The sequence below is a fragment of the Pollicipes pollicipes genome, unplaced genomic scaffold (assembly GCF_011947565.3).
Source record: "Pollicipes pollicipes isolate AB1234 unplaced genomic scaffold, Ppol_2.1 Scaffold_6686;HRSCAF=7923_pilon_pilon_pilon, whole genome shotgun sequence".
Taxonomy (NCBI): Eukaryota; Metazoa; Arthropoda; class Thecostraca; order Pollicipedomorpha; family Pollicipedidae; genus Pollicipes; species Pollicipes pollicipes.
In genome coordinates, this window is record NW_023596921.1 from 43,922,524 (window position 1) to 43,940,913 (window position 18,390).

The 18,390-nt window shown below is 54.8% G+C and overlaps 1 protein-coding gene across 3 annotated transcripts; it reads right to left on the minus strand.

Annotated features, from left to right (window-relative positions):
* Positions 1 to 392: 392 nt before the first annotated feature.
* On the minus strand, positions 393 to 18,150 carry LOC119107566 (protein fuzzy homolog). Of its 3 annotated transcripts, none has more exons than XM_037231054.1 (10): positions 18,019 to 18,150; positions 15,741 to 15,844; positions 15,092 to 15,213; positions 13,866 to 14,019; positions 13,314 to 13,430; positions 12,795 to 12,995; positions 11,405 to 11,604; positions 2,922 to 3,094; positions 2,123 to 2,276; positions 393 to 1,196 (listed from the first exon to the last, which is right to left on the minus strand). In XM_037231054.1, the coding sequence occupies exons 2-10, from the start codon at positions 15,816 to 15,818 to the stop codon at positions 1,139 to 1,141; spliced, it is 1,257 nt and encodes a 418-aa protein (XP_037086949.1). In that variant the 5' UTR covers positions 15,819 to 15,844; positions 18,019 to 18,150; the 3' UTR covers positions 393 to 1,138. The 3 variants fall into 3 exon arrangements, with proteins under 3 accessions (XP_037086949.1, XP_037086948.1, XP_037086950.1); XM_037231053.1 differs by having other exon boundaries at positions 18,013 to 18,150; XM_037231055.1 differs by having other exon boundaries at positions 18,120 to 18,132.
* Positions 18,151 to 18,390: the final 240 nt, after the last annotated feature.

Below are 18,390 nucleotides of genomic sequence, written 5' to 3' on the forward strand. Positions count from 1 at the left end.
TGGTCTTGTCGGGCGCCGTGTTTGGCCACGCAGCGGGCGTTTGGGCTGCCATGCCGGCCAGACGCCGACAGGTCCACCAGTGCAGGCAAAGGCCAACGGCCCGAGCTGGTCCAGCTGACATAAGGCGGCGCCGCCTTACTGGCGAAAATCCCTCGCCCCTATCTGGGCAAACGAAACAGCAACTCCCCGTTGAAAAGGAGGTACTCAGCTGGGGTGGCGGGGTAACGGCAGCAGGCTGTGTTCAGTAGTGACTGACCCCTCCCCCTCATCCGTGTTCACCGCCTGGCTGCACATCGCCAATCCTAAAGCTCTGAAGATGTCAATGGCAGCTGAAAGAGCTATTCCCCAACCATCTCTCTCGCGGACTTCGCGGACCGAGCTAGACTAGAAGCAGCAGTGATGACGCAGTGTATCGTCCTCCGCGATAACTTGAGGTTTTCAAACCGGGCACTGTAGTCTCACGGTGCACCACATTTCTATACGACTGCGAACAAATGTGACATGTCAACAATGGTAATGGAAAACAGGCACGAAATGTTAGCGTGGGGCGTTGCGGCCCCATTTACAAACAGACGTGATATGAAAACATGGCAGCTGCATACGGATGGAAGACGTCTCACAGCATGTAGGAATGCCGATATCCCTGGTTTAGTCCCGCCGCTCATGGCCTTCGTCGAAGGGTTTAAAAAACCCTATCGAGTATCGAGCAGAGCTGCACATCAAACCGTGTCATCCGCACGAGGACAAACATGCCCTTACTGTGCCCGTCGCCATGTTAACTGTGCCCGTCGCTACTCGAATCGTGGCCTAGTGCAGGCACCGTCCGAACGCTCCCGAGTCGACAGACGATCAAACTTCCGCGAGAGATAGACCATTCGCACGAACTTTCGGTCGTGTTCCTCTTCCGGGACAGCCGCGTATCAGCAGCGGCGCGTTCAGCGGCGGTGGCGCAGTTCGAGACGTTGCGCGGCGGCAGGATGCGGCGCAGTGGCGCCGTTCCGGCCGACACCGACGCGGTTGGCCCGTCTCGTGACGCCCAGGCTTCCGCCCCGGCCCGGGGCGCCGGTCGGGTGCCGACATCCGCGGAGCTGCTGCCGGAAGGAAGCGCCGCCACAGTGGCGCCGCGCCGTCGGCCGCCTCAGAAGCGGACCTGTTTGATGGACGTCAGCAGCCGCAGCGTGCTCTGAGTCAGGCCCCTGGGGGTCACACAGAGGACGCTCGGTCACACTCTGGAGGGCAGGCTGAGCCACGGCGCAAACCGGCCGCGACATCACGCCGGGATCGCGTCCGTGTGAGATCGGCCAGCGCTGGCTGCTGTCCTGACCTGTCCCCCCAGACGTGCCCGGCGCACACCGCGGCGAGTATCGATCCGCCTATGGACACCCTGCCCCCGTTCCTGCACGGTCCCACCGCTGTGCTGCAAGCGCGGCACGCTGGCCATTCCGACAGCATGAGCCATTATGGTTCACTTGTCTGCCGCATTGCAAAGCCGTAGTCGCAAAAAGAGAGAACGCGAAAGCGGGAGAGAGAGGGAGAGAAAGAGACAGGAGAGAGAGAGGGAGAGGGGGAGAGTCAATATCCACATACAGTTTGACTTGTATGGATGCAACATGTATGCATATTATACAATACGCATGCCAAGTGTGAGAAACCTGAAAAAAACAATGCACGACTTTGCGCACAATGGCAAAGTGTGACCAGGTCTCGGGAAGACAAACTGCGCAGCAGACCAGACGGAATGTCCGGCCCACGGAGCCGGCGAACGTACGGACCAGCGATGCCAGATAGGCGTGCGACAGCACTAGCCATCGGCGCTGAGTCAGTCCGGGCGGGACAGGACACGGGCTGGCGATGTCGGAGCCCCGCTGGCGCCACTGGATATTTGTCTGCTTTGAATGCGCTGAACGCCGTTATCCTGGCGGTCAGCCGAGCCCTGCCAAGCCCCTCCCCCTCCCCCGCCGGCCGAACGAGTCCCTATGCATGTGGGGTGGAGCTGGTACTGGTGCCGGTTTCGCTGTCGCAATATGTTGCCTCCCCGGTGCACATGTCGGCAGTTACGACACGGCCGGACATCTGTACACGCGTGGGCTTGAGGCAGGCGTCAGCGGACGGGCAGACGTACCGCATGACGTGCGGAGGCGTGCCGCGCTGGAACAGCACGTGGATGGCGTACGGCCCGGAGCGGAGCGCGTAGCAGTGGTGCTCGCCAGTGATGAGGTACGCCTCGCGAGTCTCCAGCGCCGGCTCGCCGCCGCCGCCACCGCCGCCGCCGCTGTCTGTCCGCACGTCGGACTCACTCAGGACCGGACGGGGGGCGGGAGGGGGAGGGGGGGGGGGGGGGGGGAGGGCAGCTGAGCGGACAACAAACGCGGCATCACGGACCTGGGGAGCGGTGCACAGCCGTCACGTTACCAACGACCGCAGTAGAAATCGTGAGGCATGGCCGAGACGCACACACTTCCGTCCCGCGCCTCAGACATTGGCGGCAGCAAGACTTCCGTGAATATCCACAAGGAGTATCTAGTGAGTGGCACCGCTCGGAAATGGTGCGCCATAATCATTAATTATCGCCCCGTTTGACATGGCGAGCAGGTCAACAAGTTAGCGTGAAGTAGTGCGCTATTTCCGTGACGTTTCTGACCCCGCTGGCCCCCGGTGTTGACGTCACCATGACCTCCGGCCGACACGGATCAGTTCTGAGAACTGCACTCGCCGGGCGCACACGGGCCATCGGTCTTTCCTGCCCGCCGGAACGCTCTGGATATTCACTGGCACGTCTGCGCCAGCCAGCCAGGACCCCGCGGCCGTAAACAGGCCGGGCTCTACGCCCCGGCTCTGCTTGGACCCGTGCCCAGCCGGCCCGGACGAGGGCGGGTGGGCCTTTCCAGGCCGCAGGGCGGCTGGGCCCGGTGCCGACGCACCAGCGGGTATTCCCGGCGACCACAGGTCTCCGGACGTCTGCCGGTAGAAGGCACGCAGCTGGCGCAGCCGGGCGTCGGCCGGCGCCGCCGCCGTCACGTGCCGCTCCGAGGTGCCCCAGTGCGGGCTGGACGAGGGGCAACACCGCTGCGAGCCGGTGCTCTCCAACAGGAAACTGGCGGACAGGGCGCGCTCGGGGTGAAAATCGATTTTCGGAAGCGTTCACGTTTGTACGAATTAGTGGCTTTTCATGTCCCACGCCAGCACGGCAAAACAAACACGGACGGACAGACAGAACGGACATAGCAGTAAGCACACGAACAGAAAAATATACGCACGTCACACCACACGCGGGTTGACAGCCCTCAAGCACGCTCCTCAAGATGCGGCACCAAGCATCACAAACCGAAAAACGGCAATGCGCCGAGCAGTAACGTTGTTGAGCATGAAAACATGCGGTTGTCGGCTTGTATTCTGACGCAGGTAGTCTGTACTGGTTTGCTGTCTTATGTTGTGCGGATGAACATATGCCTCGGTAGCGCTACCGGATAACAGTGACAATGGCTGCCCAGTGACAATGCGGCCAATCCGGTAGCAGCCTGTGATCCCGAGGTCACGGGACTAGTGGCCTTGAAGCGGGCGATGGTGCCCTAGTCTGGTCTAAAGTCTAGTGTAATAACAGTACGGAACCAAGCTCAACTGAAAACGGATTTCCTGGGAAGGGGCTTCTCGACAGAGTATCGCAAACAGCTTTCTTTTCAGCCTTGTATGCAGTTGACATCATGTTGTGATGATACAGTTTAATGCCAGTTTTCACTACTTCTCCATCAGTTTGTTCATGGTGAGTGGACGTGTTTGTGAAGATGCCGACGAATCTAATCGCCTACATCGGCGAAAATGTAGTTGTTGACGTAAATACGTCAAATTCAGTAAGTCACAACATCAAGCTCACAATGCACTATAAAATTCCCAGAACATCGAACCTAATTATCAATAACAGCTGGTCCACACATAATTCACCACTCAAAATGACCAACGTTGCCTGAGTTCAAATACCCCATCGGCAGCTGCACATGTCTGTCAAACTAGTGCATCGGCTAACAGACAGACGGACAGAGACAGACAGACAGACAGACAGACAGACAGACAGACAGACAGACATATATATATATACACACATATATATATATATATATATATATATATATATATATATATATATATATATATATATATTCCAGCAATCCTGCTAACATCTTTGTAATGCAAGTGTTGAAAATATGCGGATTTAGATGATTCGCTTGCAGTCAAATTTTTCTTCGCAAAGCCGAATATTACAACCCCATTTTCTTGTCAGTCTCTCATCGATTGCGTAAAATCTTTCGCAACGATATAACAAAAGGCACACTTTGCATTTCCTTGCAAAATGTGGCTGATGCAAAAATAGCTACAACTTACATAGAATATTCGGCCTTTCGAAAGCGATCTTGCGGGATGCATTTGTCATATTCTAAGGTAAGCCATGTATTTAAGCCCAAAAGCAGGGAAATGACATTGAACGTTACTGACGCAGTATTTCTTCCTCTGAAAATGTGTCGATTTTTCATAAAAATGGTTCCCAATAACTCGTTGACCACGCGTTTCTCATCATGAAACACCACGTGTGCTGAGCTTCTTGCAGTCTGAGAACAAAAATAGTTTCTTTTACCAAAAATAATTTATCTTCTTGAGGGCTGTGTAGCTTTATAACGGAAAAGCAAGTTTATCATATCGTTAAAAAATCAAAGTTGAGAAGCGCGATAAGCTAAAATTTCACAGGGATAACAAATTCCAAGTCTGCGGCCGTCCAAGCGGCGAGTGTCAAGTCTGCCAGACGTTCCAACCATGACTGTTTCAGAATAGGCATATAGGCTGTCATGTCGTCAGATCATGGTGATCTGCGTTACTTGTGTTCTTTTAATTTTGTCTAGTTTGGTATGCCTTCGAAAATTGTGACACATTGTCAATTTTCTTTTCATGCATGCTGGAGAAGGACTTAGGAGGGCCATAGAGGGTCAAAGCCTTTATCGCTATCAATGCTCCCCATGCAGTGGTCTAGTCTTTTCTATTGAGCAATGTCATTTCATAACTCCGGAAGCTTTCTCCGTACATCCGTTTCTACGATCTGAGGAATACTGCGACTATAGTGGAATTAAGTTTATCTTTCTTTACCGATTCAAGTCAGTCACGATCTAAAGTATTCCTTGGTGTCAGCGAACCAAGTGGCATGCACGTCGTCTCGTTCTAGTTGAGCTAAGACCAGGCTGGACGGCGAAGTCGGAGAGCCTCGGCACGGCTCCACAAAGTTAAGTGTCGCGCATGCCACACAGGCCATGCTTCTCTTCGATACCACGTGTCCCCCTAAATACGCCGGGTAGTAAACAGACCGGACCACGTCCTTAAAGCTTCATTTATTGTCAAAGGGGCTGGGAATCATCTCTAACAACAACAACCATAACACAGATCGAAACACAACCGGACCACGTCGCCTCGACGCAGGTCAGGAAACATGGCGTCACCTAGCGCCAGCCAATCGAACTCAGCGAAGTGGTCGATGACCACCTAAGCCATGGCAAATATCACAACTTCCAGCTTGACCGCAACCAAGCCAGCGGCGTGCAGGGGCTCTACGACACCAGCTTTATCCGGTTCAGCTTGGTGTTCAGCTTCTTGGACACGCTCTTCTCCAGCGGCGGCACCAGAAAGGCGACCAGAATCTCGCTGTTCTTGTTCAGGATGCGCTCGAGGAAGCGGCCAAGCCCGCCAAGGCCATCGATCTTGACACTGAAGTTGCCCAGATCGAAATCGGCCCGCGCCTCGGACAGCACCAGGTCCAGCCGTTCCTCATCCTTAGGGTTCGGCTCCACCGTCCAGTTGGCGGTGATTTTGACGCGCAGTTGGTCCAGGTTGATGACCACGTCCGGATTGGCAGTAATGAAGACGTACTTGAGACCAAGCGCGCCCGTGGCCGAGAGCTCCTCGAAGCTCACATCCAGCGCCAGCGCGTCGGGATTGAAGTTGAAGGCCTCCAGTTGCACGTTGCTTATGCCGTGGATCTTCAGGTTAGTGGCCGACAGCTGAAACTCCTTGTCCTTCTTGGGCTTGATATCATCCAGGTCGAGCGGCTCGAGCACGACCAGGTCGTCGCCGACCTGAACGCCGGAGCTGAACGACGGCCGAGCCACGTCGATGGCGCCGATCAACAGTTCGGCTACGCACGGGCCGATGTCGGCCGTCTCGTCCGTCTCGCATGTACTGAACAGCACGTCCAGCGGCAGACCGCCCGACAGCACGAAGCCGGAGCCACGCCGCACGCGGCCGCCCGGCAGCGAGGCCGAAAGCGCGACGCAGCAGAGCAGGAGCAGCGGCCAGCAGGCGGTCATGGCGGCAGGCGGCGCGACGACGAGTGATGGCTGCGGCCCGCCGGCCGGCGCTCTTATGCTGCAATGCCGACGGCCGGGAATACCCAGAGAACCCCGCCGGGCCGCGTCACCGCTCTGCCCAGCCCCCTGGCGGACACCGAGCCAGCGCCGCAGGAAGCCGATCCGACACCGCACCCCACCGACCCAGACCCACATCCCACCGGCCCGACAGCGCACCCCACCGACCCGACACCACATCCCACCGGCCAGACACCGCACCCCACCGGCCCGACACCCCATCCCACCGAGCCGCCACCACATCCGACCGTCTGCCGGCCGCAGGCTGGTGACCGGGCCGGTCGGTGGCCTGCGTCACGCCCCGACGCCAGCTGCTGGTCTGTGCCAGCACACACGCGAACACTGGTGTCAACGGACAAATTCCGAGAGACAAAGCCAGGGACGCAGGCGACAGAGCACGCAGGCGACAACTGTTCAACGGTATGATGATGATGTACTACAATCTAGTTGAACAGCGGAATTCATCCACATTGTCTCTTGCAAATTCCTCGGGCCTGGCACTGGGTACCAATCTTTAGCGCACACGCGCACACGCACGCACGCACGCACGCACGCACGCACACACACACACACACACACACACACACACACACACACACACACACACACACACACACACACACACACACACACACACACACACACACACACACCCTCACTCACCCACACACACACACACGCACGCACACACGCACACACGCACGCACCAGTATCATCGAGGTAGTATCTGTAGCAACGCAACCCTATACCGATGTCAGGGAGTTTCGTTATGGTAAGCATTGGAAATAGGGGCCTCTTAATGACAATTTGAGTACAAAAATGCTCCAAGTACGTCGCTGGCACAAGGTGGGACTGTCTCCTGTCATCCGATAATAGAAGAAAGCGTCCCCGTCCCCATCGGCGCCTCCCTTGGTAGCACGTGCAATGCCATTCAATCTAAGTTTTCACTTTTCCCTACAACTGTTTTACATCTGTGGACTGTAGGCACGTGATGATGCGATCACCTCCAAAACCTGCTTTGAACTTCAGGCACGGCAGGCACGTGATGGCGCAACCACCTCATAATCCGTTTTCAAGTCTATGTACGGCACGCACTGCATGTGCTCGGTCACGACGGGGAGCGGTCTTTCGAGTCCTATCGCACAGCGGTCTTTTGGAGTCTTAGTAACACCGTACTAGAGTTGTGGCAGAGTAATCCTATCGGTGTGAGGCGGTTTCATTACGGCAAAACTGGGAATATGGACTCCTTAGTAAAATCGGTGAGAAGAACGTATCTCATGTAGTCTGTGAGAGGAATGCATATGCAAGAAGATTGCATCGATGGCGGGGACCATCACCCTATCCGACGAGAGGGGACGCCCCCTCCCCCTCCCCATCCCCGGTGGCACCGGCCCTGGTCTTGGCGATGCCGTCCCATGGCACCTCCACCTGATATTTTGGTCATTTCCTGTGTACAGATCCAAGTGCGGATCTGCCTCGAAAAACATGCGTTGTAAATACAAGTGAGTTTACATATGAACTACTGACAGAACATGAACGGAATGTGACGCGGGCTTACACATGCACCAGTCTTTCTTTCGCGGAGATCCGCTTAAATGTATGTTCCGCGAATGCAAAAAACAGGAGAATAAAATCCATGAAGCATCTGTTTCCAAAGGCTATCACGTTTCGTCAATGCACTCACGGACCACCGCTGGAATATCCAGCCATTCGCCATGACATATTTGCTGTTTCCAGTTATCTGGCACATCGCATCGTTCAGCAGCACGTCGGCCCTGGCGCCACCCGTTCTGTAGGTAAACAAAGCTCTGGGCCTGCCCCGCCCCGTTGAACGTGTCATACAGATTCCCCCTCCTTGCGCAATTTTACGTTCGTTATAGCACTGATTCGTGACATGATGCACACAGCGATACAGATGGGTGGTGGCAAAATTCCCAGCCATGACGCAGAATCGTCGCGCCGTGGCTAGTCGGGACTGTATGGTATGACAGGGCCCGGTACCAGGATCTCAGTGAACGTGGCGTGTACAGGAGAGGCAACGGGAGAGGGCGGCAGACCAGACACGTACCCTCTACAGCTCTGCCTGCACAGACCACCTCTCCAAACAAGGTCGTCACTATTTCCCTGACTATATCTCGGCGCGTGCCAGCAGCCGCCCGGGCGGCCAGCCAGCTGCCATGTGTCACCAGAGCGGCGGCGGTTTCTCCCGGCTGGGGCTGCAGTGAGCAGCCGCGCTCTGCCGGGCCCACCGCGCCGCCGCCGGCGGAGGGGGAGGGGCTGGGGAAACCCAGCCAGCGCGCGGAGCGGGGCGACGTAGGGCCGCCGTTCGGCCTCTCCCGGAGCGGACGCAGACAACGGGAGCGACGGACGCGGCCTGGACGGCCAGCTCTTGTCCGTGCCTAACGCCGCGGCGCCACCAGGGTCCTACCGACAGCTAGCTTCCTGACGAAAGCGACGGACGGAGGGCCCGGCCCGGAGCTGGAGCTGGCCCGGACGGCCAGCTCTTGTCCGTGCCCAGCGCCGCGCCGCCGCCAGGGTCCCACCGACAGCTGGCTTGCTGACGAGCTCAAAAGCCGCAACATCCTTCCACATTTTTTGTTCAAACAGGCTTTCTGAGCGGCCTTGAAAGCATTACAACACTAATGAGCAATTTCGAGGAACTCCTAAGGCGAGGAATTCCCAGCAGTTATTGCCAAATGACATGTGGGCATGCCTTTACTCCGTGCGGTCATAGCTTCAGGTTATGTCCGAACACGATGTGCGCAGCACACCTTGCATCGTGAATCATGTTCAATCAATTTCACACACGGCAACCGTAAACCGAGGTTACCTTGGATTACCTGATACTTATAAATTTAAACTTGATCAGGATCACCCTCGTAGCTGCAATATCCCTCCAGTGGCTACCACTGGAAAGATGTGAGGATGGGGTGATTCACTTATTATGCCAACCGAGCTTCATTCTCACTACTCCAACTTTGACCACGTAATAAGATACGAGCTTAATTTATGAAAGTTTTGACATATACGGTTGTCCACCATTCACCGCGTTCGCACCACTTACCCAAAAGCACTGACTCTAATGAAATCTAACCCCAAAACACCGCTAACGAGAGAAAATTATTCCATTTCTTCAGGGGAAGCACATTGAAGCAGTAAAGCGTGAAATTCATGGACATATACCAGCTTGGTCTTGAGCTAAACTGCATGCCGCGGATACGGAAAACTGCCTTTACAGACGCCGATGGCTTACCGCCACCTACCTACGGCAAAGTAAGGCCAAGGTCCATCTGCTTTGCTGTTTCAGTGCATATCGTAACGCACATTCTAAGTGTTCAGTCTTACACCGAGCTCGTCAAGCAAATATAACAATGGTACATGTAACATAATCTTCCATACGCTCGACAGCGGCGACACGGCGACAACAACCACCGGCTGAACAGTCCATATGGTGGGTCGGATCGCATCGCGTAACAAAGGCACGTGATCGGGCGGTCCGGCCGGATGCTGAAGGCAGATTTATGACGTCATTATGAGATGACTTGGGCGGAGGTTAACATCTCTTTCTGAAACAAAATGATCCGTTCGAGATGCGGGAAGTTCCAAGTTGCTGTCTACGGAAAACGTGCAGAACTGAGACAAAATCGTCCCAGTGACTGACGGATACCAGCCGAACCCCGCCCGCTAAGTCCAGCAAGCAGGCCCGCCTCATGCCTCCTGGCATCATAAACAAATCACACACAGCATCCTACACTGCAGTTAAATCTGTCACGTGACAGGCCTCGCTGGGAAGTACAGCAGCCCGACGTGCGCGCCAGTCCCCGCCATGACACAAATCGGCGACGAACATAGCCTCCCAGGCCGTGTCCAGCGGGTCCAGCCGGCCCCATACCATGCAGCGGAGCACGGGCGCAGGGTGGGGAGGAGCGGAGCCAGTCATGTGACAACATTGACCTGAGATCAGCGCACGACCGACCTCAGCTATCGTCCAACATACGCACACACAAAGGTCGTGATTCCGTGTCGGTCAACCCTCATTCGGAAGATGAAAAAAAGGCACCAGCACTCGATAGCATCATGAAGTCCACCTGTGCGCGACTACTCCCAGCGACGTGCAACTCGCTGGGAGTAGTCGCGAGTAGCAAGTAGCCACAGATCCTAGCAGTTTGGGCTGGATCGACGCACTTGAGCATGCGTTTTGTCAGGTACCTGATCACTGTGTTGCAACATGACAACTGCGGATTGGCTCGAAAGAGATCTCGCGGTTGGCATTATATGTTATGTCCCTAGGTTCAAGCGACGTGCAACTTACATGGGCACGTTTCTTGTTTTGTTCTGAGCACATCTATATGTATTTGTATGTGTTCCGGGTTCTATTCACGATGTGGGGGCTCCATGAATGCTACACTGTGACGGCTGACCGCATGTGATCGGCGGCTCGTCAGTTGCCGCCAGCCGCCCGCGCTTGCAGGCGACCGTCAAGCAGCGCTCCTCAGACCGTCACTGCTCGGAAACCACAAATCCTAGAGACACTTTTGGTGTCGAAACACGCACAATGAACGTCGCACAGGCTACTGGAAATATGAACAAGATTGCACTACGTGCAATAAGGGATATCCTCAGAAAACCTTAGGGGGAAGGGCACATCGACCCCCTCCCCCATAAGGGCGCGGGTTTACATGGAGTCACATGAAGCATCAACGTACAACACGTGGAATGTTCTCTCCATTAATGACCCGTCCCTCTCGCAACAGAGTGAGCCACCGTCTCTGCACCCTTCGGCCGAGCGCAGGCCGCCAGTCACCACGGCCCGTACCGGACCTTGTACGGATCCCAGGAGCCGGCGCCGCCGGGTTCGCACCGGACTGGCCCAGCTGTGCGCGCTCCTCCACCCCCCCCCCCCCCCCCCCCTCGCCGTCCCGGTCTTCCCAGCGACGGTGCGCGCTCCACGCCGAGCCTGGGCCGCGGCGAGGGCAGTGCGGGCCGCCGCGCTCCAGTTCACTCACCTGTGCACGGCTGGGTCGAGCAGCACGGCAGTGGGGAAGCCGCGCGGCAGGGCCACCTCCTGCTGGCGCACCGTCTCCAGCACGGGCCCCCACTGGCGCACGGTCTCGCGCTCCAGCTCGTCCAGCGCCGGCGTCGGTCCGCACAGTACGCACACCTCCGAGCTCTCCGAGAGCCGGCACACCAGCAGACGGAACGGCACCTGACGCCGGGGCACAGCACGTCAGTCTGCTGTTCACAGCACGTACAGCCCCGAGCTTTCCGAGAGCCGGCACGCCATAAGACGGAACGGCACCTGACCCCGGGGCAACGCACGTCAGTCTGCTGTACACAGCACGTACAGCCTCGAGCTCTCCGAGAGCCAGCACACCAGCAGGCGGAACGGCACTTGACCCCGGGGCAACGCACGTCAGTCTGCTGTACACAGCACGTACAGCCTCGAGCTCTCCGAGAGCCGGCACGCCATAAGACGGAACGGCACCTGACCCCGGGGCAACGCACGTCAGTCTGCTGTACACAGCACGTACAGCCTCGAGCTCTCCGAGAGCCGGCACACCAGCAGGCGGAACGGCACCTGACCCCGGGGCAACGCACGTCAGTCTGCTGTACACAGCACGTACAGCCTCGAGCTCTCCGAGAGCCGGCACACCAGCAGGCGGAACGGCACCTGACGCTGGGGCACGACGATGGACACGTGTCTGAACGAGAAAACACGGCGCACAGCTGCTGCACTGCTGCAACGTAAATTTACGTGCACGATGTACTGGGAAATGTTAATACAAACTAAGTCCACACCTACAGTGCCACCTTCCAACGTGGAACATGGCGATTGTCATGGTGCGTTTGTAAAAGACATTATCTTTTTCAATGACATAGTGCAATTTTTGCGCTACTGATGACAATTTTGATAAAACTAGTATAGTTACGCACTCAACTCCGACTCCACTCCGACCGGCTAGTCCAACCAGCTGAATTGACTCTGACAGGACAGATATCTCAGCAGGGGCGTAGTTTCGCAAAATTAGTTGGAGGATGGGGTAGGGGTGGGGGGAAGGGGGCTGAGCTGTGAAAATTACTCAAACTGCCACCAAAATAACCGATAAAACGGCTTTCCCGGATTTGGCCCACTTACTTCTAAAGCGTGGGGAGCGATGGATACCAAGTTAGGGGGTTGAAGCACTCTCCAACTGAATGGGAAACTACAACCATAGGTTCCAAGTGTTGACGATCATTGCTAAGGCTATCTTTTCTGGCCAGGAGTTCCACGCCCTCGGTCCCATGAAAAATCACACATTTCTTCAGAGCAGCTCCTACCCAGCCGCACAGCACCCAAAGCCAAAGCCGGGGGTGTCCGCTCGGCCCAAGGGCCGGTGGCCGGCGCCATCTCCTCACGTGCGGGCTCTTGACGGGCAGGTAAACAGAGACGTCGCGGGCGGCGGCAGTGCCGCGCGCTGACCGCACATACAGCGCCAGCAGGCACAGCTCGCGCGGCGTCAGCTGCTGCCAGTTGCGCGTGGCCGCCGCCAGGCGGCCGTGCACCATCAGGCAACCGTACGTAGAGTCGGCGAACTCCGTCACCAGCTCCAGAGCCATCTGCCGAGGGGAGCCGACACTGGAGGTTGCGGATTCAAGCACATGGTGAAGAGGACTGTGACACGGGGGACGTTAATATCATTGTGCAGCTTTGCTATGTGCTCCCTCAACCTAACCGACTCAACGTAGAACGATTCACTCCGTGCTGGGACCCCAGGGCTCGAAAAAGCCTTTGCCACTGCCATTGTATCGTGCGTCGAACCAGGAGGCCGCTGCCATTCGAGCGGGACGCGTCAGCCGCGGGTCCAGACACCCGTACACCCCCGCCGCAGTGCTGCACGCGCCGCCGGCGGCGAGCACAGGGTCGGGCCGGCTCACCTGCAATTTGCTGGAGCCGGGCATAAGCAGGACGTCTGGCAGGCCCGTCAGGTCGCCGAACGTGTCCAGCCCCTCCTCCAAGCCGTCCAGCAGACGGTCCACCAGCCGGTAGCAGCCCTGCGGCGAGCAGCGGCGGCGCCGGTCAGTGGCGCCCTCCACACCTTCACCCGCGCCGAGCGGGCGGCGGCACCGGTCAGTGGCGCCCTCCACACCTTCACCCGCGCCGAGCGGGCGGCGGCACCGGTCAGTGGCGCCCTCAAAGCCTCCACCCGCACCGAACGGGCGGTGGCGCTGGTCAGTGGCGCCCTCCACGCCTCTATCTACGTCGAGAGGGCGGCGGCACCGCTCAGTGGCGCCCTCCACGTCTCCACCCACGTTGAGCGGGCGGCGGCGCCAGTCACCGGCGCCCGGAGCGCCTCCACCCGCGCCGAGGAGGCTCCACGTGATGCAGCTTTTAACCAGTTACGTAAAATGGGCACGATAGTACGAGCCTCCTCGGCCTGTACGAACTGATGCCGGGCGCAGCCTGCGGGGCCGCGCGCTAGGACGCACCTTCAGCTGTCGCTTGACCTTCTCGACGTTGGCGATGTTGACGAGGTCGTCGGTGCCGGCGCAGAGCACCATGGCGTCCCAGACCAGGCGGAGCAGCCGGTCCAGGTGGGCGGTGCCGCCCCGGGAGCGCGCGCTGATCAGGATCACCGTCACACTGTAATGGCGGCGCCGCGTGAGAGCGCGCGGTACCGTGGACGCCGCCGACGGCACGTCGGTCCGGTCCAGCGCGCCGACACCACCACAGCTGGCGGCACCATCACCCTCCCCCCCCCCCCCCCCCCCCCTCCCTCGGCATGCCGCCTCCTCCCCACAACTCTCATGTAAAGTAAGCCAGAGCGCCGAATTTTAAGCTTCGGTCAGGCTTTCACGGAAATTCTGGTTACTTAGTGCTAACCAGGGCTGCGTAACTTAACTGTGGAAGCTACAACAGTGATCGCAAAGCCAGCAGCAAAACTACACCCGCGGCCGCAAAAACGATTATTTCGGTGGCGGCATAGTTGTCCCTGTTGCCTGATCATTCGGCCAATCCCTCCAAGCATTGCCAGCAGAAGCGTACTAATGAAACGACTCCCAAGAAAACAGGAACGTCCTAGCTGGCGAAACAGTGCGCAGGAAAAAAAACGAATCGCATCCGTTGATCCTTCACCGCGCTTCTCAGGCCGCACAAAACACAAATGGCATGAGAGACGCATCTTGGGATATGTGAGTGACATAAACAATATACTTGCACCGATTCACGTTTCTTGTCACTCGTGTTAAGCATTACAGCACATTATCTCATTACAAGCGTGGTCCTTCCGGTGATGGTGAGAACTTGCCAACCCCAGGCAGCAGCCAGCCAGGTGACGTGTTCAGACAGTTCACGATCGACGTGATTAGAGCCTGTCGTTTAAACCAGCAACGGGAGAATCACGCGGTCGTACTTGATATGAGTACGACTGGCGTTACGGCGCCGGCCGACTCTCCGCATTTTGGGTTCACATGCTGGCGACAGCCATTTTCAATACACCCAGAAGTACTGCCCAGAAGAAGTGGATCAAGCCAGTATTAAAATGTTCCATGAAAGCGCTCGCCGTTTCCAGTAGAGACCAAAGTCGCGAGTCACATGCATTTTAACGACTACTTAGTGCATGCCTTCAAACGGTACCTCCTGCAGCATTGAAGGTGGGCTGCGGTCAACATAAGCATTCCAAATTGCACAGTCAACCATACACAGCCGTACGAACCTGTCCTGGAACTCCTTCCAGGTGATCTGGCAGCTGGCTGTCTCCAGACTAAGCAGGTTGACGTCAAACGACTTGCCGAACACATACGCGCCATTCAGGGCCGCCTGGATCGGGAAGGGCAGCTGACGGGACAGGACCGGCGCTGTCAGAGAGCCGTCAGCCCTTCAGCACATCACACTGCTGCGGCATTCACATCACACTGCTGCGCATCCACATCACACTGCTGCGGCATCCACATCACGCTACTGCCGCATCCACATCATACTGCTGCAGCATCCACATCACACTGCTGCACATCCACATCACACTACTGCCGCATCAACATCACACTGCTGCGGCATTCGCATCACGCTAATGCTGCATCCACATCACGCTGCTGCGGCATCCACGTCACGCTTCTGCCGCATCCTAATGGTGAATGAAAGCAACCTTAACATTTGCAGCCTTAGGCATTATGAATGAGGCTAGTTTGACATTCCACTAAGTGGCGCACCCACCTAGCCAACAGCCATAAGTATGGTGTAGGGACCACACCTGTGATATACAAAGAATCTAAGCTTGTCCACTCTACTCCACATGGATGCAACTCCGTTCTTGGTCATCATAAGCAAGAATGTTATCTAAGACATCAACTCAAATACCAACTCACATTTGCAATATCACCTTTCTTCTTGCACATAATAGGTATTCCAGCTGATGATGAAATGCAGCATAGGTAGCAGGGCATTGTGAGTTCATTGAGAAACCAGTAACCTGTAAAAGACACCATGTATGAGAGCAATAGCTGATGCTTTTGTTCGACACATGTCCGCGCTTGTGCACTGGCAGGGTTCTAAAACTTTTTTGGTTGTAATATGCTGAAATAAAAAGCAGAATTAAACCACTAATGATACACAAAAACACAATCAGAAGGGCTTTCTAAACTACTGGATACATTTCAAATGCATAACCAGTTTCAGACAACAATGACTTCAGTGTTTAGGACAATATGACTGAGCCCAGACATGAGCTGCCTATGGTGATGACGTCACGCGTCAACTGTCTAGGTTGAGCACCTAGGTTGTTCACAATGTAAACACTGAAGGATTTTCCGCAGGTGCGGGTAGTCGCTGGCAATTCCTCTGTCTACCTCTGGCGCCTCCTCACGGCGTCACCAGCATTTAGTTAGGAAGTCTTTGCTAGATTGTGTCACTTCGTTGTTGAACACCACATGGCGAATATATCGCACTTTGACGTCTATATGACGCTCGTGGCAAGTTCAGTCCTTCAAGCCTCTTCTAATATGGTTTAAGCTTTTGCTCCTTGAACATTCCTGCCACTCAACACAACTATATTTAGCAGTGTCCTTGGCCCTCCATCAAGAATGTGTCTGTATATCACTTATCTCACACATCATAACTAACCCGCTGTACCATGGAGGAGGTGTGATATTTTAGTGGGTGGTGGGCACAAAATGGCCTCACTATCAACTGGTCCTTATGCACAAAAACCACCACCCAAGTTTCTGTGTGTGGGAACAAGCCCTGCACCAAAACGAGCACCTCAGACTCCCTTTGCACCACTGTTGAAGATATTCATGGGCATGGAGCTGACTATCTGTCAGTATGATAAAAATGGTCTGCTTGAGCACTAATAATTGGCCAGCTGTTGGATAAAAGCATTAGCATCAAGTTCAAGTCAGGAGATGAGTTGTCTTGAACTTAATCCTGACGGGAAAAAACCACTCGTTGAATATCCTTGGCTAAAGTGTCTGAGTTGCTCTGAAGCATGGCACCCAGCACCAGCCAATTCTGCTGATGACTGCACCCAGTATGACTTATCCCTTTGCATGCAAGTCTCTGTCCCTCCCTGGCTTGCATTATGCCTACAGGCCATGCCTGAAGTCATGATTTTTCACCTTTACTTTTAGACATGCATTTAGGGCCATCATACTCAGAACCACAATTGAGGGAGGCAAAAGCACTTACCATGGAGGACTGGCCACCACCAGTGATCATGCAGAGGTGCATATTAGACCTGACTGAAGATGTCAGCAGTATCCCATATGGATCTGTCATGAGACAGGCTTTACTGAACTTTTTCAACATGGTCTGTAGATCAATCATGAACATAGAGTGCTTCAGTCTCCTATTAATGTGCCAGACCTTAGTCAGGCCTCTCTTGGAATATGTAAACCTAATCTGGGGCTAATTTGCAAATACCATGCCTGTAGATGGTGAGGGACCTGGGTATTTTAAAGCAACCAGATACTCCTAGAAATTAACCTGCCTTCTCTCTACTATGGACATCAAAGAGGTAGCATGGCAGATGTCTATTAGGTCCTCCATGGTGGTGAAAGCCTTCACACCAAAGCCCTCTTCACTTCTGTTGAGTCTCATTCTAGAGAAGTCATCAGTGGAAGATGAACAAACCAAGCCACCAGTGACATTCACACAAGCAGTTACAGATTACCACACATTAGCAGATTTTCTACATAACATCAGCTGTCAATGACTAGGACTCCTTGCCTGGGTGATTGCTGACATGACCGCCTTTTTTTTAATCCAGACTTGAGTCACTGGGAATATCATGAACAACACACCACTAGCTAACACATATGCCATGTCATGTAGCAAAGTTAGATGTGAGCATGGCAAGCAGACCTGTTGTCACTCTACTTAAATAAGAAAATAGGTGTGATGAGACAAGAGATGAGGATTTGGAGGACTGTGGGACAACTGCCGCAAAAATTGTGGCAACATTTGCCATTGGCCCTACATGGTGAATTATGGCAACAACAAAAAAACTGTGCCCACGCCTCAATTCTATAGAGGTCACGCCACAACTGAAAGGCATGCAGAAACAAGTTCACACAAAATACTACGCGATTTCGCAGACATCAGGTCTAGATTCACAGGAGTTAAGAGCAAGTTTATATTTACCCTCACATTTGAGGAAAATTCTGACTGCCCGCGTTATCAATCACTTGCTAAGCACCCAATACACTCCCGCCTACAAAAATCATTGTCCGCGGCACGGTAAAATTCACCGCTGCTCCTAACTTGAGCCCCGCTGCTGTACAATCCATTCGTTATTCCGTTTGTTTACATTGGTAAGATTTGTTGTGCTGAACATTACTTGTGGCAAACCTAGCGAATTATTTATAAGGCACAAGTTTGGATGTTCATAAAACTTTTAAATAAACATTTATTGGAATGCTTATTCATGTGAACTAACTTAAAAATAATATAAATTACATTACTATTTGGTTTTAGTGCATTGAACAAAATATTTTTGATTTATACTGAATATTTATTTCA